The 23,763-nt window shown below is 42.5% G+C and overlaps 1 protein-coding gene across 1 annotated transcript in view; it reads left to right on the plus strand.

The window, feature by feature from the left end:
• Rasgrf2 (Ras protein specific guanine nucleotide releasing factor 2) overlaps positions 1–23,763 on the plus strand; it is a 232,880-nt gene that overhangs the window by 127,499 nt on the left and 81,618 nt on the right. The window contains exons 13-18 of the mRNA XM_052159975.1: positions 3,304–3,386; positions 7,705–7,953; positions 8,533–8,939; positions 10,713–10,724; positions 17,096–17,200; positions 20,448–20,537. Of these exons, the coding sequence (XP_052015935.1) occupies positions 3,304–3,386; positions 7,705–7,953; positions 8,533–8,939; positions 10,713–10,724; positions 17,096–17,200; positions 20,448–20,537 (946 nt within the window). The remainder of the gene's footprint in view (positions 1–3,303; positions 3,387–7,704; positions 7,954–8,532; positions 8,940–10,712; positions 10,725–17,095; positions 17,201–20,447; positions 20,538–23,763) is intronic.

The following is a 23,763-nucleotide window of genomic DNA, read 5'->3' on the forward strand; positions in this document are numbered from 1 at the left end:
AGTTGAAATATACCATAAATAAAAATAAAACAATATATATAGGGCTGGGGAGAGACCTGGAAGGTTAGGAGCACATATTGCTCACACAGAGGAGCAGGACTCAGTTCCCCGCACTCACACAGTGGCTAACAATTGCGGAAGTCCAGTTCTAGGGAGTATAATGCCCTCTCCTGGGCTCTGCAGGCACCAGGAAGTCATGTGACACACTTACACATGTGTACACAAAACTCTCATACTCATAAATACAAACAAATAAACCTTCAAAGTGAAATAAAAATGAAAGTCTAATATGACAAAGATCTATATTCTCCTTTTGCTTGCTTATATCTCTTAATTCCCAACACATGCATTCCTGTTTGTGAAGGGAGAGAGTTGAGAAAAAGCAGGAAGAGGCTTGCATTCTTCTTTTGGGGTGAGGGGTAATTTAACTAAATAGTTAAAAAACTCTTAAATCTTCTTGTGGTAGCTTTTGGATATTATGCTCCCCCATTTGACCCCTTTTCACAGTATTATATGTTTCTTAAGAAATTAAATTTATTTCGGCCAAAGAAGCAGTCTAGCATATAGCATTTCAGAGGTGAAAAAGAAAGATGCTCTTCCTACTTCTCAGATTTGTGTAGCACTCTGTCTGATGCTGTTGTTTTGTCCTAAGTCTCTCCCTGTGTATCTCTGAGGTAGTCTGCAGTCTTCCCTGGACCTGGGTAACTAACTGTCCCTGGACCCATGAGGAGGAGGGAGATGGAGATGGAAGGGAGGCATGGCTTGTTCTTATGCTGAGGATCGAAAAGTAACTCCATTTTGGTTCCTTAGAGTGGTACCATCTTTCGCCTTCGGCACAGTGACCACACATAACATCTCCTTTGGTTTCTATAGAAACAGATCTGTTTCCTGGGCAAGGGATCTAGGCAGAATAGTCTTAAGACACCTGCCCTCTAGGTTCCTTATTCAAGAAGTGAGTGTGAGAACATTTTGCCCGGTCTCCAGGGAGAGAGAAAGGGCAGACTCGGCCTGCAGGATTGTCCTCCAATCCCTGGCTTCTCTCACAGTTTGTGTGGAGCGCAGAAACCCTCTGCCCCTCTCTTTTCTTCAGCTTGATCCTCCCCATGTCAGGTGCCCTTTGAGCTCTTCTCCAAGGATGTATTTCCTGGCTGTCCAGACTCAGGACTCACCCAATTCCTGTGTTCTGTCGGGAATAGAGTTACCAATCCCTGAAAACGGGCTTTAAATCTGCTTCTCACTCCTATCTTGGAGGAGGTGGAGCTGTTGCTTTGTGACATGAGTGTGTGACTTCAGCCATATCTTTTGCTCCTTCGTGACTGGGCTCCACTTGAGTAGAATGTTTGCCTCTGTGGGGCTGTGGTCAACTCTGGGCTGATGTGCGTGATGGCTGCTTCAACTCTATTCTTGCTTGCACAATCATCGTTAGAGATGCTGTTTATATAATTATGTAATTTGCTTAGAATATTTAAAGGAAATGAGGGAACATGGCTCATAGTTACACAAGTTGCCGACACCATCTTTCCACTCTCCTACTTCCTGTGTTTGCTACTTGAGTGGCACCCTCATTGTATGTCAGGGACACCGGAGAGAAGGGAGTTGTTAGAGTAGTTGGAAAGGTTATTGGAGGAAATAAAAGATTGTTCCTTCCTCTCCCTGGCTATTTTCAGCCTCTTACAACAAGACCCTTTCTTGATTACCCCATGCCAGAATTCACAGCTTGATGAGACAATAAATGTTAACCTCCACTCCCATCTTTTATTGACAAGTGAACTTGAAACAGTGGGCTGTAATGGCTAGTGCTGTCGACTTGACAGATACTAGAATCACTTGGGAAATGGGCCTCTGCTCATACCTGTAAGGATTTGCATGGCTAATTGATGAAGGAAGACCTGTTTTAATAATGAACAGGACAGTTCACTCTGCAGAGGAGCCTGGATTGTAAGCAATGGGGGAAGGAAGGAAGAAAGGAAGGAAGGAAAGAAGGAAGGAAGGAAGGAAGGAAGGAAGGAAGGAAGGGAGGGAGGGAGGGAGGGAGGGAGGGAGGGAGGGAGGGAGGGAGGGAGGATAGAAAAAAGTTCTCAGTGTGGATCCTTTCTTCCTGGTATCTTAAATCACAACATAAGATTTGAGGGAAACCACATTTGAAAGAAAAAAAAAACATGAAAATGGTTTATAGATGCAACTTGACCAAATAATCTCTGATGTAATCTCTTATACACATCATTGTTCCTTTATCTGGCACTAGGGCGAGGCCACGAAATTAAGGCGTGTGTGAGGCCATGTTGTAGTGGCATTCTCTACACCATTTAATTCTAGTCACAAACTTTGTGTGGTATCATTGTGACTAGAAGCAAGTTTTGGTTTTATAATTTGTATACTTCTCACTTTTAGTTAGTTCCCCAAAAGGAATATTTATTATTCAGAATGAATTCTTCTTTAACCCCAAGTAATGTCAAAAGAAGGTTTTAAATCAATAAGGCATATACACACATGAAATGGGGAATTACCAAAGTTCCTGAGCTCTCTTAGAAAACAGAAAAAGTGGTTACAGAGTGTTAAGTGTTCAGACACACAAGACATCACACCCTGCCCCCTCACCAGCCCAGCGTGGTGCCAACAGAAACTGCCAGATGAAGTAGTAAAATGTGGGAACGTATTGGCAAAAAGGCACCTGAGATGTGGGCACAGAGCTTGCTAGTGAGAGAGAAGATTTCCATCTAAAATGCCACTTACAGTCTGGTTACTCCATGTTGCCCTCGGTGGCAGAAATGAGCATAGCTGAGCAGAAGGTACGAACCTCCCAGAGAGTGTTTGTACTGACACAGAAGTGTGACTGAGTGACATCGTGACTCAGAGTTCTAAGAAACTGAGGAGCTGGGGGAGGAGTGCTTGCCTAGTGTTCAAGGTCCTGAGTTTGATTCCTCAGTTGCATATAATAATGATGATGATGATGGTGATGATGATGATGATGACAATGACAATCACTCTGGGAAAATATAGCTTTTACATCTATCCACCTGTATTTTTCACAAATTTAGCTAATACAGTTTGATTATGTAAATGATATTGAATTAGCTTATTAACATGTAGCATTTATCTGCTCTCCTTTCTCTCTCTCTCCCTCTCTCTCTCTCTCTCTCTCTCTCTCTCTCTCTCTCTCTCTCTCTCTCTGTGTGTGTGTGTGTATGTGTGTGTGTGTGTGTAAAACATAAACATGAGGAATCAAGTTGGCTTTTGGAATCTATGACTTGCCCGCTTTCCACATGGGTTTTAATCACCTTTTAAATTTTTATTATTTCACAGTGTGTGGACAATATACGATGTAATGGATTGATGACGATAGTCTTCGAAGAGAATTCCAAAGTTACTGTGCCACATATGATTAAGTAAGTGCAGAAATACTCTCCCATTTTAATCAAGATGAGGTCAGCGGAGAATGAGAAGCTTTGAACAGAACATTGTCAGTAGGATTCACCTCTTCTGGAGAGCGTACATCATGTCAGGCGTGAAATAATTCATGTTAAATCCCTATAACTAGCAATAACTGTTATCAAATGCCTTTTCAGATTCCCAGCCCATGGGCAGCTAGCATTGAGATTTGCTTTCATGCTATTAACATTTACCCTCATTCAGGACAAAAATCCTGTCAAGATGTCCAAGGTCAGTACTAAAAACTGCTCAAGGTCGGGGGTGGGGTAGATGGAGGTGTGGCTGAGTTACTGGCATCGTCCCAGTGAGTATAAACCCTCTCACTCCACATCCGGCTGCGGAGCTGGTTCAGACACGGGCCACACCTGATGGGCGGGCATCAGCTGGCATGAACGTGGCATTATCTGCTCACTGCATGTGCCTGGCCTTGCTCAGAGGCCATCGCTCAGGCTGCCATCTTGTCCATTCTTCACAAAGCAAGTCCTGTAGCTTACCTGGATCACTGGGAGGCCGTAGTCTAGCATGAGGAATTAGACAATAGCTACCAACTATGCTTGTCAGAGCCCTCTGTGTCAACAGTCTTGAGCCTGTGTGTTTTTTGATTTTCAAATCAAAATTTGTGGGAGAAATTGTCTTTTATTCTCATGTTATTTTTTTTATTCCACATTGTTTCCTTGTTTTAAATGTATGTAATGAGTATCCATCTGCTTGTATGTCTGTACACCATATGCATGCAGTGCACTTGGAGGCCAGAAGAGGGCATCAGCTCCCCGGAGACTGCAGTTGTGAGCCACCAGGTGGAGGCTGGGAATTGAACCTAGGTCCTCTGGAAGAGCATCAGTGCTCTTCACCACTGAGCTAACACCCCAATCCCTTGCATTCCACATTTTTTAGAGTAGAATAACTTCTTTAAAAACAACTTGGCTATATTTTTTTAAAGTTATTTGAAAATAAGAACCTTTCTTTCATGCTTCCCTGTGTGCCTACTTTCGGGTCTGAGCTGTCATGCTGAGACAGACTGCCGCCTTACCTAGAGAAGGATGATCAATGCCTCAGAGCCCCATGTACAGGAGTGTCACATGAAGGCAGAGAATACAATACCAAAAATACTAAAATGAAATTTGAAAATAACCTCCTATGTTTTACTTAATTTTAAAATATTTTGGAGGAGGGCTGTTTTTAAACTCTAGAGCAAAGATCCTGTTTGGATTTAATTCAATCCTAGGTTTTTGACTTGGAAATTTTTTTTGAATTAATTAAAATGCCTGAATACTCAGAACTAGAATGGGATATTAAGTTAGGCTTAAGTTATGTTTTAATTTTTGAATAGGATTTTCTTATTAGTTTTTTATGTGAGAATTCTGATTTCACATACAATATGTATTTGAGAGTCCATGTTTAGAATCATAATGGTAAGTCAGAGGAACCCAGAGCAGGGCTGTGTAACTGACCCTTGTGGCTGGTGCCACAGTTACTGTCCCCTACCAAGACAGGGTACCTGCCCATTCTCATTTGCATAACCACTTTCACACAGACCAAACTTTTCTGCCTTTGAATTCCCAGAAATGGCACAGTCATGAGAGGCCTGTTGATGGCCACACTCCCATACCCCACTTGCTATTGTCCTAAGACACAGAGAAGGATGTAGAATGTATCCATTTGCCAGCCTCCCTGCTTCTCTTCGGTCAGAGGAAAGCATTGCTTAAGGGCTGTAATTCTGCTTCCCTGTGCATCTGTCTCCATGGCTACAAGTCACTGGAGAGGTGAGGAAGGGAGGGGGTGGTGATGACAAACCTTTTTCAGAGTTAAGAGAAAAACATCCTAACACAGCCACATCTTGCTGCTGGCATGACATCATACACACTCACTTCCTTTTGAAACTCAATTAATAATGGGCAATTTGGCTATGATCTCTCAAGATGTCATTTTTTTATGTGTTTACCAAAAAGGAGCTGCTATTGCTATTGGGGGTTTAAGTGGCTTTCTTGGGATTCCCTCAGGAAACCATGGGAGAGCCTAGTTGGTGTAATAAAAGAAAATTAAGTAATTTGATAATATTTAATTTCTTTTCTTAAAAATAAAAATGCAATCATGAACTTGAAGGACAGTGCTGTAATTAGTTTAATTTAATCTCATGCTGACTGCAACACATTTTTCCCTCCTAGTGTTTTGAACAAACTAATTATAGTGAAAACAATGCAAAGCTCAAAACTGGTTAGAATGCAGAATAGCGACAGCCATTGCGTGAAAACAGCCCTTTCAATGGTAGATAGACTGAGGCTTCCTTTCTTTTAATAACACCTGATCTTTACTCTTATTTTTTGGAAAATGGAGATTTTGATGGAAAAAGTGAAAGAAAAAAATGACTATTTTATCCAACCATTTCATGACAGACTGATTAATTCATAAAGGTTCCTCAGGTCTTTTGATAAATAAGAACTTGAGAACCAGAAAGACGCCGTTAGTTGGGGATCATGCAGTACTTAGATGAAAGAGTTTTTTTTTTTTTTTAAATCTCCAAAGGCCCACTAGTATATTTCCAAAATCAATAATGAGAATAAAGTTAGCAGGCTACCCTTGGCCAGCCCTTTGCAGAGGAAGATCTGGCCACTTAAAATGCTCTTTAATAGTGCAGACGAAGTGCACTTACCTACACTACACATACCTTGTGCTAGAGCAAGCAAAGAAAGCTACTGATTCCTACTCATCCAACAAAAACAAATATATAATTGAAAATCCTTCAAAGTGTTGAAAGGCCTGAGCAGAAGCTCTCCTAAGAACACCAGCTGATTTCTCAGCGAGAAAAGGCTCTCAGGGACTCAGCCTTTAACAAAGCAGTGAGGACCAGTGAGGCCAGCAGCCAAAATTCTGTTCTGATGCTCACCTGAAGAGGAACAGCTAGCCTCCTGCTGAAGTCAGGGCTGGCTGACCAAAGGATTTGCAGAACTATGAAGTAGAGTTTTTCACATGGTGCCAGGATTAGGTAATATCCACAGGACTATTAGCCAGTATTATTATTTTATTTTTAAGAATTCATTTCCTATACTGCAGAATATTGAAAACAATGCAAATTTAGCATGCTAATTTGTGAGTTAAATTATATTAAAATTTTAAGCATATTAAGTCAGAAAGACTAAAATAATCAATTATGCATTCAATTCAAGAAGTTAGGAAAAGCATGCGAAGGCCCCAAGATGGCACCGTAGGAAAGTGACCTGGCCTTGACCCCTGGAACCACACATAGAAGGAGGGAACTGATTACTGCAAGTTTTCCTTTGACCTCCACATGTATCTCCCTAATAAATAAATATGTAAAATAAATAAATAAATAAATAAATAAAACATATAATGGACATAATATATAGCATATTATATAATTAACATAATATATAATAACATAAATACATAAACAAAAGAAAAAATAAAAAGTTAAGTAAAATAAAAGGAAAAAATGTTAAAAAAGATGAGAAGTTAAATGTTAGAAACACTGGAAGGGGGCTGGAGAGATGGCTCAGTGGTTAAGAGCATTGACTGCTTTTCCGAAGGTCCCGAGTTCAAATCCCAGCAACTATATGGTAACCACAACCATCTGTAATGAGATCTGATGCCCTCTTCTGGTGTGTCTGAAGACAGCTACAGTGTACTTACATATAATAAATGAATAAATCTTCAAAAAAGAAAAAAGAAAATACTGGAAGGGCATAATAAGTTAAGAATAGATAGTAACACGTTATAATTTCAGAAGCAGTATAATTGACAAATCAATGATTTGGTTTTAGAAGGTAAAATAATAAGTTAAATCTTGTATACTGGTATTGCATATTTATAATACAATGTATCCTAATATTTTACACAGCATGAATATCCACCTTTTTCCCCTCCATATACTAGAGCTTGTCACTACTCTGTTTTAAGCATACTTCTGAAATTCTGCTTTAAGTGCATGAGAAATCTTTCTTCTTTCTACTAAAGATGACGTTGATACCGCCTTTCTAATAAAACACGATTGAATTAGAGCAAGAAGGAATCCACACAGTAAAGTCAGATGTCATCACAACCCCTGAATTCATTCTTAGCCTCCCTAAGTTAAAATGCCCCGGTGGCACCTAGTGTTCCCAAACACCTCTGTGGCATGCGTTCACCTGAACATCGCCCTGTCATCTGTGGACGACAGCGGAAGCCTCGTTCGAGTGTGTGTTTGCGAATGCTGCAGCACGCAGTGGCTCAGGCGGAAGCGTCCCCAGTTTTGCTCACAGGCTCCTGCTTTGCATGTAGGTCTGATGCCCGTCTTCACAAAGACGACACTGACATCTGTTTCAGTAAAACCCTCAATTCCTGCAAAGTGCCCCAGATCCGCTACGCCAGCGTGGAGCGCCTCTTGGAGCGGTTGACCGACTTGCGCTTTCTGAGCATCGACTTCCTCAACACCTTCCTGCATACCTACCGCATCTTTACCACAGCCGCCGTAGTGCTGGCGAAGCTCTCCGACATCTACAAGAGGCCTTTCACCTCCATTCCTGTCAGGTACTCCGGCTTTGTGGGAGTCTCTAAGCGCAGCTCCTAAGCTACTGGCTGACCTTTGACCTTACTCCATTAGCAAAGGCCTAGAAGTTCCCCAGGGAAGACGCGGAGATGCCTGAAGTCTCCAACTGACCTTAAGTTACTCTATGATTATTTGGAAGCTGACTCATTTATTTTAATATCGTCACCATCATTACAAATTGTTGTTATTATTGTTATTACTATCATCATTATTATTATTGGCAAGCATGCTCTTAAGTGCTAATGTACCTGTGGATCATCTGAGGAAAGGGGTGCGTTGTTGACTCGGTAGCAAGACTCCCCCGAGGACAGATTGCTACTGGCCTTTACTTTAAAGGTTTCACCACTCTTTAGTGGCAAGGGACCAGATGGCCTGGGCAGTGTCTGTGTTCTCCTAGCAAAGGCACAGGCATGTGTAGCATTTATATTAAGGAAACCCCAGCAGCAGCAGCCCAGTGGTATCAAGACCTTCAGATGTAGACAAGCTGAGGGTGTGTTCCTGTGTGATATCTGAGGCTTGTCCTCCTTTGTCTATAATCTGTTCATTTGCTCTTCTTTTAGGTCATTAGAGTTATTTTTTGCCATGAGCCAAAACAACAGAGAACATTTAGTAGATGGAAAATCACCACGTCTCTGTCGCAAGTTCTCCTCCCCACCTCCCCTGGCTGTGTCCAGAACGTCCTCCCCAGTGAGGGCCAGAAAGCTCTCTTTGACATCCTCTCTGAACTCAAGGCTTGGAGCCATGGACCTGACTAACTCCTCATCTTCCAGTAGTCCCACCACCACCACCACCACCACCACCACCACCACCACCCACAGCCCGGCTGCGTCCCCGCCACCGCACACTGGTAAAGTACCACTGATCTTAGCAGGGGGTCTCTCTGTTCCAGAGCGAAGACAGGGGCTGGAGAAGAGGATGAAGATGGCCCCATGGAGATCTGTAGAGCAGGCCCAGATGATCAAGGAGTGTTCTCCAGCATACATACTGACACGATCACAGCCCACACTTGCAGCCGCCTGTTCCCTAACATTCCTTCTGGAATCTCAGCTACTTGTTTTTAAAGCTGTTTTCTTATGTTTGCATAGGAAGTCGGATGCATATAATGCCCATTGAATGAAGAGCATCCTCATAGATTCTTGTCCTGGAGCAGCAGGTGGCTGTTAGTTTTCTTCATTCTCTGTAGTCAAGGCTACTTGTAGTCAGTCATCCGCTGAGGCCTGGTAGGATATTATATTACTGGGAAAGTCTTGGATTTTGGAGAAGACTGTTGAGTCTACCATTATACTTTGTCTAAAAGATAAGCCTTGAACGCTCTTGTCCAATTGCTTGGATTCACAGTTTTCCCCATCTCCACTGGCTGCATAGAGGTCATGGGGGAGGGGCTGTTTCAAGCTACCTTAAAGGCATAGTGAGCCAAATCAAAGCAGAAACTTCATTTTTTATGATATAGCCAAACTTTGTTGACTTTATGGTGGGGTTTTACCTTATAGCCCAGGCTGTTCCTCTCAAACTTATAGTGATGCCTCGCACTTTCTAAGAGCTGGAATTGTAGGCATGAGTCCACCATGTACGGCTCTACTTTAGAGTGTGGTTTATGACATGGCTTCTGAGCTTACTCTCTGTAATGGTTTTCCCATTGCGTACAGAATGAAGTACATTTCTCCTCCCAAGGTCAGCAGATCCTCCAAGACTCGTTCCTGAGCCTGCTCTTTCTACTCGCTTATCTGCTAGGCTACAGTTACAATGAGCAACCAAAAGCATTCACAACTCTTTGTGTCCTCAGAACTCCTTGGTCGTTCCTATGACAGGACCTTTAAGTCTACCTGGGCGACTCCATGAGATCAGGCCTTGTCTAGCTTGTTCCTCTCAGTTTCTTCCATGCCAGGGCCTTTGCTTGGCAGGAAGTGATGGTTATGAAGGAATGAAGAAAATCACTCAGGGAACTGACTGAGTGTCCTCTAGTATAATAGCTAACATTGACTATCAGTGCTGTGAGGTGTAGAGTCATCTCCAGAGGTGCCAATGAGCAGTGTACGGACTGAGTTGAAGGATGAGGGAGCACCATACAAGCTGTGGGCAGCATCGCCCCCCAGGGAGCAAGGTAGCTGAGTAGCAGCATCTGTCTCTCTCTGCTTCTTGGCTGTGAGTGAACACAAGGCGATGGACTCCCTCGCTTTCCTATTGTTACAACTTCCCAACTACCGTGGGCTGAACCCAGGACCGTAAACTAAAACAAACCCTCCCTTCCTTGGGTTGCCTTTGGCAGGTATTTGGTCACAGCAGTAGGCAAAGCAGCTGGTGAACTTGCATAGTCTTCCTCAGGGCTGGGCTCTAAGGGCATTTGTATTTAAAACGCATGTTATTGTGAAGAATACAAGCAAGTTTCATAGCTGCATTAGCAAGGCGCTTTCCCTCTTTTATATAACTGAGTTACTTATTGATGATAACATAAAACTCAGGCAATAAGTCAGACAGCACTCAGACTTCAGGGGAGGGTGCCACCCAGATGGAGGCCCAGACCATTGCTTTTCTGCTTGATTGAAGCGTCTCTGGACTGTCTCCCCCAGATCACTTCAATAAGCTTGCTGGGTGAAGTGTTTAATGGAATTTTAACTGGAGTGGTTGTCATCATCCAAAGTGGCAGCTTTTTTTTTTCCGTAAAGAAATTCTTTAAATTGACAAGTGAGCAATTAAGGAGGAGGAAGGGGGAAGATAATTAAAAAGTCATTAAAACAACAAGCTTTGCAAAGTCGTGGTGAATTCTTGGAAATAACGAGGCAAGGACTAGGTGACAGATGTAACTGGAGTTCTGTCAGCACCAGCATCTGAGCACCTCCATAGATGGGGTAATGGGCTTATCTATTATTATTATTATTATTATTATTATTATTACTTATTCACTTATTCATCCTGCCCACTGCCCAATTTCCGGTCACTCCCTCCCACAATCTAATCCCCATCCCCCTGCCCTTCTCCTCTGAGTAGGTGGGGGGCTCCCTGGGTCTTCCCCAACCCTGGCATATCAAGTCTCTGTGAGGCCAGACACATCCTCGCCCACTGAGGCCAGACAAGACAGCCTAGCTAGAAGAACATATCCCATGCACAGGATGCACAGGCAACAGCACCTTCGATAGAATAGGACTTGGGTTTACCTTAACCCTCTCTGAGGCCACATGGCCTGGGCCCAGAGCATGGTGGATTCTTTTCCCTCTGTTACCAGATTCCAGTGAATGGCGAAGCAATCTGCATTCTCCTGTTCTTTGAGTCAGCACTTCAGGATCAAGGATTTCCGTGTCAGCTTCCTGGCTCCCTTTGCTTGATCTCAGCGCTGGGATGGGAATGGTCAGGGCTGTGCCGGAAGCTGAGCAGACACTGTGTGTGCTCCAGTGGCTGGAACAGTTGTGTGGGAAAATAGGATGTCGCTCTACGCTGGCTCTGTGGGGAAAAGCATGTAATTACAGGGGGACAGACAGGAGCAGAAAGCAGAAAGGCAGGGAGACTGTGCCCAGGACGCATGACGGGGGAGTGTCTTTGATATGAGCAGGAGCACCTGGTGACTTAGTGGATGGAGGCAGGCTGAGTCTGGGTCATGAAACTGCATGTGTAGGGGTCAGCGAGCGCTCCTTGGAGTGACCGTCCCTCCTGAACATGAACAGCTTTCCCCTGCATTGACACCATGAACATCCCTGTAAGCAGAACTGCCTAGTTTCCCTAAGGTATCCAAGCATTGACTCGGAATAAAACAAAAGTCCTTCTAATGGCTTTGTCTTCCCTCTTTTCTTACTACCACAATGATTTGTTTTTATGATAAGAAGGTTGAACAACCATAAGCATTCATAACAGAGCACTAGAACTTTTTCATATTGAACAGGAAAACACAACTGTTGAACAAGACCTCATTCCTCCCTCTCACTGTAAGTCTATTGGAAGTGAAATGACACCATTTTTGGCCTTTTGAGGCTGACTTACTTCACTTACCTTAGTGACCTGAAGGCAACTATGGTAACTTAAGGTAACATCAACTATGTGGTATGTAAAAGGATTTCCTTGATTTTTAAGGAAAGTGCAAGGAATGTGAGTGCAAATATCACTTCAAGATCCTGATCTCAGTTCTTCTGGGATGCACATGTAAGCACCCACACATACAAGTACACAAACATACATAAACACATATACACACATGGACATACAAGAGCATGCATATGCATACGCAAACATATACAAACATACACATGTACATATATGCACAACATGAACACACAAGAATACACAGAATAAATAGTACACACATGCACACCCACGAATACATAAACACAAGCAAACATACATGAGCACACACATACACAAGAACACATATGCAAGAGCACACACATGAACACATATGAGCACAGACACACACATACACATGAGAACATACACACAAGAGCACACACATGAAAGAGCACACACATACAAGGGCACATACATGTATACATTTGAGTATATACACACAATTTGGCCATTGCCTTCTTTTTTTTTAATTTTCTCTTTTTGATAAAAAGACACCTATAAAACAAGTCAATACAATAAAAGCAGCACAGAGACCCTCGAAACAAGCCTAAAAAGTGTTTCAAAATAAAAACCAGAAGATGTCTTCATATATATTGTGTGTATGTGTATGTATATGTATATACATATGTAATATATATATATATATATTACAAAATGGCTGGGGTATGACCATAGATGGAGGGGAGAAGGCTGGTCTGTGGAGATCCCCTTGGCAAGCTAGGTCACTGCCTTCTTTAGTTCGAATCTTCAAACTGTAGCCTTGGCGTGCACAGCATTGGTCTAGAATGCTTAGGACCAATGTTTAGTGGGGGTTACAGATGAACAGGGTTTTTTTCCCCTCTTAGAACAATAAGATAGAAGACAGTTAGATTTAGGGCGCAATCTGTGTCTATTATACTATCTAAAACTATGTAATTCAAAATCATCAGAAGTTTGTTTTACAGAGCTTCCAGAGGGCAAGCAAGATGTCCCAGAGATGAACTTTTTTTTTTCTGTGTAGAATAGTAGAAGTGTAGAAAGCCTCACTTGAGCAAGGGGTGGGGTCAGAGGAAGGAACCTACTCTTGGCAAATAGCATGGTATTTTTATGAGGGTAGAGCTTTTGTGACTTAATCATCCTTAAGGGTCCCAACTCTCAGTTGGGCTAGGGTTTAATCTTCCAACATAGGGATAGATTGAAATCACAGTGTGAAGAGATTCTGATAAATGAGAAAAGATACTAAATGAGAAAAAGGCTCCTGGGCAAATCTCCCTGGCTGCTTCACAGCCTTGACTGCTTATGCCCCGAGGCTGGCAGATGGAGAGCCTGGGACTAAAGGTGTTCATTCCCACACTACAGCATTGGCTCAGTGATGGCACAATTACTGTTTCCTACTGGGTTTGCCTCAAACAAAAGATTTAGAGTTTATTCTAAGAGTTGGGATCTTTGGATGCTAATAGGTTAGAAAAACTATTTTGCATTTTCCGCTCATTGTGTGCTCTTGGCTCCCATTATGGGTGGGGCAGAAAGTCCAAGGTGTGTGGTTGATGGGCTGGCTAGGTCAGACTGTACCCTAGAAATGCTTGCACCTCTGCCTCCTGGGCTTTCCCAGGCACAGCTGCCTGCTAACATAGCCCCCGTAGCCCCTCGCAGCCTGGTATTAAGAGCTGGTTTATGTTTTTATTCCCTTTTTCTTTCTGTAGCCGCTTCCAACGTCTTTTCATATGTTTATTTCCCAATTACCCCAAAAAACATTTAAGATGGTAGTCAATCAGACTCATGACCAGACACATCTGGATTAAAAATAAAATAGGTAAAGAAATCAGGTGATTGGGGCAAGGGTAGAAAGTTACATGAGGATGGGGGTTATATGGTCTTCTGTGTGGTCCTCTGAGCCCTGGAGTCCTTAACTTCACTTCTGTGATTCTTATTTGACGGAATGGAGGCAGGTGGGAGAGCAGTTATGTGATTCCTATCGAGAGCTGAGGGCAGCTTGTCTGAGCAGGTTCATCTTTCCTGGCTATTGGGACTTGATAAATGGATCCCCACAGTAAAAAGGCTTAGAAGTAAAACTGCTGTCATAGTGGTTCTGTGGGCATTCCTCTGAATAGATAAGACAGATCAATTATAGACTCAATTTTTATTCTGCATTGGGATATGGGCAATGTTGATCAGGAATAGCTTCATAGGAAACAAGGTTGAACCCTAAGGCATCAGCCAGATGATTCAGTGTGTGTGTATGTGTGTGTGTGTGTGTGTGTGTGTGTGTGTGTGTAGATGTATGTTTGTGCATGAGTGTGCACACACATGCACATACATGTGACATATGTGTAAGTCAAGGGTGCTGCTCCATTCCCCTTGCTGTCCAGTCCTGAAATATTCCAAAAGTCAGGGAAGTGGAAGGCTCAGACCAATCTTTAATTTGAAAGATGTTTGCATGTGCTTTGTATAACATTAAGAGTCAAAACATCTGGCAAACCAAAGACTCCAGTGCCAAGAGCTGCTACATTATTTTTTGCACTTCAGAATCCAGCCTCACAAATCTCACTGTGTAATATCAGCTTTGTCCATGACATCCACAGAGAGCTTTCTGACTGCCACCCAGTTTTAGGGTAAACTCATTCAAATGCTGGTGACCATTGCCTAATCTCACTGTCACCACAATGGTGAAGCCACTTTTGTAATAGTTTAAGCAAACTTTAAATGGCGTGAATAAAAAGATGAGAAATAGAAAATATCCCTCAAAATAAACAGGGCAATAATTTTTTAGAGATAAATAATGCAATTTAATCTTTCTACAACCCAGTCTCCAAATCTAGTGTAGGCTCATCGAATGGGCACCAGAACCCTCCTGTCCTACGAGGCCTGTCCCTGCTTTTTACTTCCGCCAAATGTTTCTAAAAAAGCTAAACAGTTAGAAATTTATCAGCGATAGGTTCTCAATGAAAATCAGCCCAGTGGCCAGCAAGGCAGAACAGAACGGAGACCCCAATGGCTGCGAGCACAGCTGTTCTTCTCACCTCACTGGGCTCACACCAGGATTATGCAACTCAGCCACCCAAGTGTGGTTGCACAGCTCACAGCACCAGAGCCTGTTTCCCTGTTCTTAGTTTGAAAACTGCCTGCCTGGAGGCTGAAAGTGCTCCTGAGTTTAGCATTTGGAGCCCACATCTGCCCACTGCTCCTGCAGGCAAAGCTGTTTGCATAGTGCTTGGTTGGGAGTGAGCACGGCAGAAAGAAGTGCTTGCTGACTCTACAGGAGTGGTAGGGCTTGGTCTGTGTTGGTCTACAGTTATCTGTTGGGGTCCTTCTCTCTCAGGACACTGAGGCCCTACTTAGGTCTCTCAGACAATAGATTAAGAAAATGTATCTTGTTATTGCTAACTAAAGGTTTCCTCTTCTCCTCAGCTGAATGAGTGTGTGCTTGAATGGAACCAAGGATTTGTGTTTGATATTCTGTTCTTCTTCCACAACAGATGCTTCCCATTACTGAACTTTGAAGAAGCTATTTAGAAAATAATAAAACTAACAGCTAAGCACTGGGGCTTTTTATGCATCTTGCCATCTTTACTGTAATTATGTCATTCAGGAAAAGATTCTAAGCACTTCCTTTCTCTGTTGCATTTCAAAAGATCAAAACTGTGGCCATAATTCTAAGGGAATAAATAATATGAAAGCTTAAAAATAGCTTTACGTGAAATCATTATGTTTTTTTTTTCATGTTTGTTGAGTGAAACCTTGAATGATGAGACTTGGGAAGGAGCTTAGTTGTCGGGATAACATATTAGTGGAAATGGCACTAAAATGTAAAATCACTATGAGTCAATTAAGGAGCTGATTAAAGCCAAAGGAGGACCTGTTGGACACATATTGATTTTTAGTTCTACTTTCTTTTGGAATAATACACGTTATGGTTTTACCTGCAAAAGAAACCAGGGAAGGAATTTAGAGGTGTTCCATCATCTCTGTAGCCCTGACTGCTGTCTCAGAAAGATACATGCCTTTCATTCTGGGGATATCAGCTGTCACCCTAAGACTCACATCACCTTAAACTTTCTACAGCTCATTGAAAATGTTTTACTCAGACTGGAGATGTAGTTTAGAGGCCAAGCTCTTGCCCAACTTTAACAATACCTATCTAAAACAAAACAAAACCAAAAACCAAGAAAGCAAGAAAGAGAGCAAGAAAGAAGGAAAGAAAGAAAGAAAGAAAAAAAGAAAGAAAGAAAGAAAGAAAGAAAGAAAGAAAGAAAGAAAGAAAGAAAGAAAGAAAGAAAGAAAGAAAGAAAGGAAGGAAGGAAGGAAGGAAGGAAGGAAGGAAGGAAGGAAGGAAGGAAGGAAGGAAGGAGGGAGGGAGGGAAGGAAGGAAGAAAGAAAGAAAAAATTTCACTTGCTTACTAGCGACGGGTAGTTCTGCCTTGCTAGTCACTAAACCTTTTTAGGGTGAGGGAGAATTGCCTTATAGCTCAGTGCCCAAAATTGTGGTTGTTAGCCATTGGCGGCTACCAAGTATTGAAATGACTAGTGCTAGAGGGGAGTTAGAGTATGACTTTAATTTTATTCGTATAAATTTGTCCTACACCCATGTTTGGTTAATGTGGAGGAAATGTATGTCTAGATCCTAAAGAACGTCCTCTGGGCTGCCTGGGACATAGGGTTAGAGATCAAACTTTGGCTGCCTTAGCAGACATCCTAGGTAAAGAAGAAACCCTAATTTTGATTCCAATTTATTTTCTAATCTGAAAAAGATCATTGTTCTCTTTCAAGAGAAGCCATTCTGGAAGGCAGGAGACCCACTGCACACTTCCTGTTCTCTTTAACCTCTTGTTGCTCTGGGAGGAGGGGTGAACCAAGGTTAGCCTGGAGGTTGGACGCAATCATTAGCCTGGGTAGTGACGATTATTACGTTCTTAATAATTTATGTTCTTAATGTTCCGCTGAGAAGAATGACTTGACTTTACAGAGAGGCACTTTCAATGTGTGATCCAGTCTGAAATGTTTATGATAGGTGGAGAAATGTGCATTTCTGAGCCTGAGTTTGCAGAGGTACCCTTGCACTCATGGCCTGGCTAACATCCCTGTGCTTTCCATCAGCTGTCCTGGAGTCTGCACCAGCCGACAAGGCAGGAGACTCTGCAGACATGTCACCTTGTCGATCCCCCTCGACTCCCCGGAACCTCCGATATCGACAACCTGGAGGTAAGAGCTCAGACAGGGATTTGGAAGAAGAAAAGTCATCTTGGGCTTCTAGATCAGTGTGCGGATATATATTGGTGATGATATTGCCCAATGAATGTAACATGAGTTACAAAGATGAACTAATCTTCCCACAACCTAGTGTCCAAATCCATTCTAGGCTTACCTAATGGCCCCCAGGGTTAGAGATCAACTTTGACTGCCTTAAACTTTGTCCTCCTCCTGTCCTTCTTGTAGGCCATCTCTGCTTTTTTCTTCCTCCAAATGTTTCTAAAAGACAACTAACTAACTAACTAACTAACAACAGCAACAATAATAACAAAACTAACAAATATGAACTAATCTTTATAATTAGTATTGCATTATATAATATAATATTACATAGGTAATATTACATGCATTCAAGAAGCAAAAATTATCAATGATCAGGAAGCCTACTTTTAGTCTCGCTAATATTGCTGATTCTGGTATTGTAACATGTTCTGTGCAGAGAAAGAGAATAGAATAAAATGTCCACCTTGGGGAAGGCTGCTTGAGGGAACAGATTCCTACCAAGTCCCAGTGTAAGCTGTCTGAGTAGGCTTGGGAAAACCATATTAGTTAGCCTTATTTGGAGAAAATAAAGTTCACTTGAATGGGATCCTATAATTATTATGAGTGGTAGAACCTGGTATATACTTGCAGGGTACAGTTATAAGAATTATGTTACATGATTCCATAGTTTGTTTTGAAACACAACAAATATCTGCTAATTGGGAGAGAGAGACTGCTCAAAAAGCAGAAATATTTTATCTCCCCAGTTTCTGTCTTTACTGCTCAAATAAATATCTAAATAGGACTTGTTTTGAAATGTCTCGTTTCCCTGACCCCTTCCAAAGCTGATTATTTCAAGTCAGAAGAGAAAATTATGAAACCAGATTCACTCCTCGGCACCCAAGCCAAGTGGAGAGGTTGTTTTTGTCCCTTACGCTCAGGTCTCGGCTATGGCATGTTAGTAAAAGATGAAAGCCAGGTCTCCACGAGGTCACTGCCTTTGAGGCCCCGCCCTCTCTGTAGAAGCTGCTGCCATCCCCATCAGCCCTTGGCACCGAGAGGGAGCAGCGAGGAGAGCACGGGTTGCGCTCTGACCAGACCACCGCAGTCCTTAAGTCAGATTCCTGGCCGCTTTCCAATCGCCTGGCCTTTGGGGTTGTCCTGGCAAGTGAATGCAGTTCGCTAGGCTTTCCTGTTTCCTCGCATGACCGCGTGGAATCAGATAAATCTCTCCACTATTCCTAATGCCCTGGTCAGTACAGGACCTGACGCCTCACTTGGTAAGTGTCTCAGTGGCCTTCCTTGGGTTTATTGCCACCTGGAAGAGAAAGTGCTCAGAGCCTACGGAGGGTGGGCAAGAGTTAAATATGCTCACCCTGCCACCCCGTTTATCCACATATAAAATCTTAACTTACATAAGGATTTATTGTTTATTATTTGTCATATAATAATGACAGAGGGAATAACCTAGAACATGGGATAATATAGTGGCTACAAATAGGAGAGAGTGTCATATATTTTCTTATTGTGCAGTCAGTATCTGGCTTGATATTTGTCACCATTTTCATGTTTGGGAACACTGTGAAACTCTATTTTATCCATCTATCTACCCATCAATTCATCTATCTACCCATCATTCATCTATCTATCTACCCTGTCTATCATTTATGTATCTATGTATCTATCAATCTATTAATCTATCATCTATTAATCTATCACCTATCATTGTCTATCTATCATCTGTTGTATATATGCACCAATTATTTATTCATACATCTTATTTATTATCCATATATTTTCTTATTTATTTATAGTATGACTATTAAAATTCAGAAGCAAGCTACTCAGTGCTTTTCAGATCAGAATCATGGCACACTGTTTTCTCTAAAGCCTGGGAGAAAACAGTGACGTCTGGCCATTCGTTTATTTCCCGGGGAGGGTGTGCATATGTGCCATAGGATGCATATGGACAACCGTGTAGTTGACAACCTATGGGAGTTGGCTCTGTCCCTCCAGCATACTGGCACTGGGGATTGACCCTGAGTTCACTAATCTGACTCAGATTAACAGGTTTAGTAGTAAGCAGCCTTGAGAAAGCACACACACACACACACACACACACACATACACGCCGCGCGCGCGCACGTGTGTGTGTGTGTGTGTGTGTATGTGTGTGTGTGTGTGTGTAGGCTAAAGGTGGCTATCAGGTGTCTTTCTTGTCCTCTGCACCTTCTGTTTTGAGCTAGGGCCTCTCACTGGACCTGAAATGCGCTGATTTGATAGAATGGGGGCGGGTAGTTCTAGGGATCTGTCTATCCCAGCGCTGGGATTTCAGCTGGGTGCTGCCAGGCTGGGGTTTCTGAGTGGGTGCCGGAGATCCCGACTCAGTTCATGATGCTTTTGCAGCAAGCATTTCACCCCCACCCCAAGGCTCCCAGAGCAATATATCCTTTCAATTTGAAACAGGCTACACTTCATTCATCCTTCCTGCGGCATGGGATCAAACCAAAGGCCTCACACATGCATAACAAACGTTCAGGCACTAGCTGATAAAGAAATTAGACAGAAAACATGGTGGAGAGTCTTCTTAAAATAGTTTTATGTAGCAATATAATTCACTTACCACAAAATTTTTCTTTTTAAAATATGTAGGTCACTGGATTTTATATGCTCAAAAGGCCAGGCAGCCATGACCATGGCTTAATTTTAGGACATTTTCATCACCTAAAAGAAATCTTATAGTCATCAACAAACTCTTGCCCTTCTGCCTCCCCCATGACCACTAATCTACATCTGTGTGTTTGGCTTCGCCCATTCGAGACACTTAGAGAACCATGCAGTGGGGAACCTTTAAAACTGTCTTATCCGCATAGCGAACACTTCATTCATTTTATGTATCAAAACTTCATTCCCTTCTATGATGTAATGTTATCTTTTTCAAACCTATTTATCAGTGGATGGGCATTGGAGAGTTTCTAGATTTTGGCTACAGTGAATGCTGCTTCTGTGAATATCCATGTACAACTTTTTGCATGAATGTGTATTTTATCTTGTTGTATGCCTAGAATGGAACTTGCTTATTAACAAGGATAGCCTGGTGCCTGGCTTGGGCCCAACCGTTCATCCAATATAGGTGTTAAACGAAGAATATTCACCACAGAATATCCTCTGTGCGCCTCACCATTCCATTCCATTTCTTTCTTTTTTGAATAACCAGGACAGGTAGCTGACAGCACCCACTGCTCTGTGTCACCTGCTTCTGCATTTGCGATCGCCACAGCCGCAGCGGGACACGGGAGTCCACCAGGTGAGTCTTGAACCGGTGGCCTTTGACTGTCAGGGCCTTGATGACTATGGGGAAATCCAATTGTGCATTGTGTTGGGAAATGAACCCGGAGGACCTTATACTAAATGAAACAAGCTGGATGCAAAAACTAAATGCTGCATGATGTCACTTATGCTTGGAATCTAAAGTAGTTGAACTCATGGAATCAGAGAGCAGAAAAGAGGGGACAGGGGACAGGGGACAGGGGACAGGGGACAGGAGACAGGAGACAGGGGTAAGGCCCGAGGAAGCTAAGGAGACACTAGCTGCATAGTACAAAAGTTCCATTATATTGGATGATAAGCTCTGGGGAGTTACTGTGCAATCTGGTGACAACAATTGTTAATAATTACAATAATGATAATAATAATAGCAATAATTATGATGATAAAATAATAAATTAATACTAAAGATCCAGAGCATGTGTTTTAAAAGTCATTATCTCAAAAAGTAAATAATAGCTTGGTTTTTATCACTCCAACACACACACACACACACACACACACACACCCTAACAAGCTGAAATAATGATAACCAACTAAACAACCATCATCAAGTGAGTCTCGTATGTTTGATCTTTGGATTGTGCTCCTGAAAACTTTGTGTCTGAGAGGAAGTGTTACTATGCCCATGCTGTTGCGTCTTCAGCCCCCAGGGTCCCCTTCTCCTCAGTCTGCAGCACATGCAGGGCGTATGGAAGCTTACTGCGCAGGCGCCTCGTCGGCCTGACTGCTCACTTGTATTTGCTTCGTGATTCCTTCTCAATGGTTGAACCCTCAGTTTTCAGGGCAAAGAAAATATAATAAAAATAAAATTCCAGTGCTTTAATAAGTGAAAATTACTTTTTATTATCTATGTCCTTTCCCTCACAGGCAGATGATGCTAAAATAAATCTGCAGTTGCTTTAAGTGGACCCATTGCTGTGTCCGTGTGGCCTTCACCAGAAGGTCTAATCCTGATTTGCAGAGCCATGGGCACAGATCTGCTTTATTAACCCCTGCCGCTGACCACAAAGGGGTCTCTTACCAGGGCCTGTGAGCCTTCCTTTATAATAGTAGCTGGGAGAAAATATCTGTGTGGGTTGGTTCTAAATCAATACAATAGAGGTGGAAGGTAGGAGGAGATTATTTTCGGTCTCTCATCTAAATGGAAATACCAGAGACTCAGCACCTTAAGTGTTTCAGCATGTATGGCATTGGCTGTGACAAAGGGTGCTCGTTGTCTCAAATATTCTTTTTTTTAATTAGGTATATTCTTTATTTACACTTCAAATGTTGTCCCCTTTCCTGGTTCTCCCCTCTCCATAAAATCCCATAAGCCATCTCCCCTTCCCCAATCAGCCCACCCCTGCTCTCCTGTCCTGATATTCCTCTACACTATGGTATCAAGTCTTTCCAGAATCAAGGGTCTCTCCCCCGTTTGGTGTCGAACAAGATCATAGTCTGCTGCTGATATGTCTGGTGCCATGGGTCCCTCCATGTGCACTCTTTGATTGATGGTTTTGTCCCTGGAAGTTCTGGGAGTACTTAGTGACTCATATTGTTGTTCTTCCTATGGCGCTGCAAACCCCTTCAGCTCCTTGTGTCCTTTCTCTAGCTCCTCCATTGGGGACCCTGTGCTCAGTTCCATGGCTGGCTGAGAGTGTCCCCCTCTGTATTTGTCATGCACTAGCAGAGCCTCCCAGGTGACAGCTATATCTGGCTCCTGTCAGCAAGCACTTGTGGGCATCCACAACAGTGTCTGGGTTTTATAATTGTATATGGGATGGATTCCTAGGTGGGGTAGTATCTGACTGTTACCCCAAAGGTTCCATCAGCATGGAAGAAAACAGTGTGTAATGATCAAATCTTGACAAGCCTGCCCAATTTCCATGTACACTGAAAAAGCCTATTTTGATTTTATGTTTGTATTTTCACCTTTATTTATTCATGTTTTTAGAACACGGAGCCTGCTCTGTCCTTACATAAGAATATCTTTTCCTTCCACGCCCTGTTCTCTTGGTTTGCCTTAGTCCATCCCTCCTCTCATGCAGAGAACGCAGACCTTGCCTCCCAGAGCATGGAATTCACATTGGCCTCTCTTGGAGAATGTAGCAACATTTTGCCGAAGTATTGTCAGCCTGAACTTCCTGATTAAACACCCCACATAGGCTGTCTGTCTTTGCTGTATTTGTCATTAGTATTTACCACTATTTTGTACTCTATATATGTGGTCAATTTTTCTTGCTTATTATTTATTTCTTCAATGGGCATAAAATCACAGAGGCAGGATTTTTTTGTCTATATACTGCAATATTCTCAATAGTTTGGATAGTATTGTCTGTATAGTAAATAATCAATGACTGTTTATTAGCTTCATGAACCCATCCTAGTGACTGCTGTGTACAATTACTTACACTCACAACCAGAAGATCCTATAACTGCCTGTACATTCTTGGTGCTGTGCTGTTTTAAGTTGTAGGATGTTGTTATTTTTGCTATCTTTTCTAGGATGAAAGGGTTTGTCTGTTTCTCAGATGTCTGGGGAAGTGATCTCTGTCACTGTAAGGTAGCCCAGTGACCCTCCCCATGAGGGTCAACCTCATGGCTTCATCGTTCTGGATACCCACAGCTCTGAGCTGAGCATGTGGTGGGTTCCTAAGATGGTGGATAGTTGGTACTGATGTGGCCGAAAAGTTTTCCTTACTCTCTTGACTCATAAACAGGACTACCATGGAGGATCCCCAGATTATATTAGAGCCAGTCAGAGATGGGTCCAGACTTTGTGGGCATGCCTGATGCTTATACAGCCTGAGAAGACTCACTCAAGAAAAAGCATTCAAATGTCCAGATAAAAACATTTAAGGCCAGACATAGAAGCATATGCCTTTGATTCAGAAGTAGATGAATCTCTGTGAGTTCCAGAGTATCCTAGTATACACAGAGAGGTTCAGAGCTCCACAGTGAGGTCCAGTTTATAAAAAAAAAAACAACAAAAACTATGAAGACAGATCTTAGATGTACCTTCCAAGGCTTTTAAAATAAAGAGGCCCTGAAGCTTAAGACCTTCCTTTGTGGCCTTCCTTGTGAATTTGCTTTTCTGTCAACTATGGTTTGAATATGAGTCAGGTCCCCTAAAAATGTGGTAAAAGCTTGATCCTCCCAGTAGTGCTAATTGGGGAGTGGTAGCCTTGTGAAAGGCCCTTAACTCATTGGGGGTGTCCCATCCA

This window comes from Apodemus sylvaticus, chromosome 16, assembly GCF_947179515.1.
Source record: "Apodemus sylvaticus chromosome 16, mApoSyl1.1, whole genome shotgun sequence".
Taxonomy (NCBI): Eukaryota; Metazoa; Chordata; class Mammalia; order Rodentia; family Muridae; genus Apodemus; species Apodemus sylvaticus.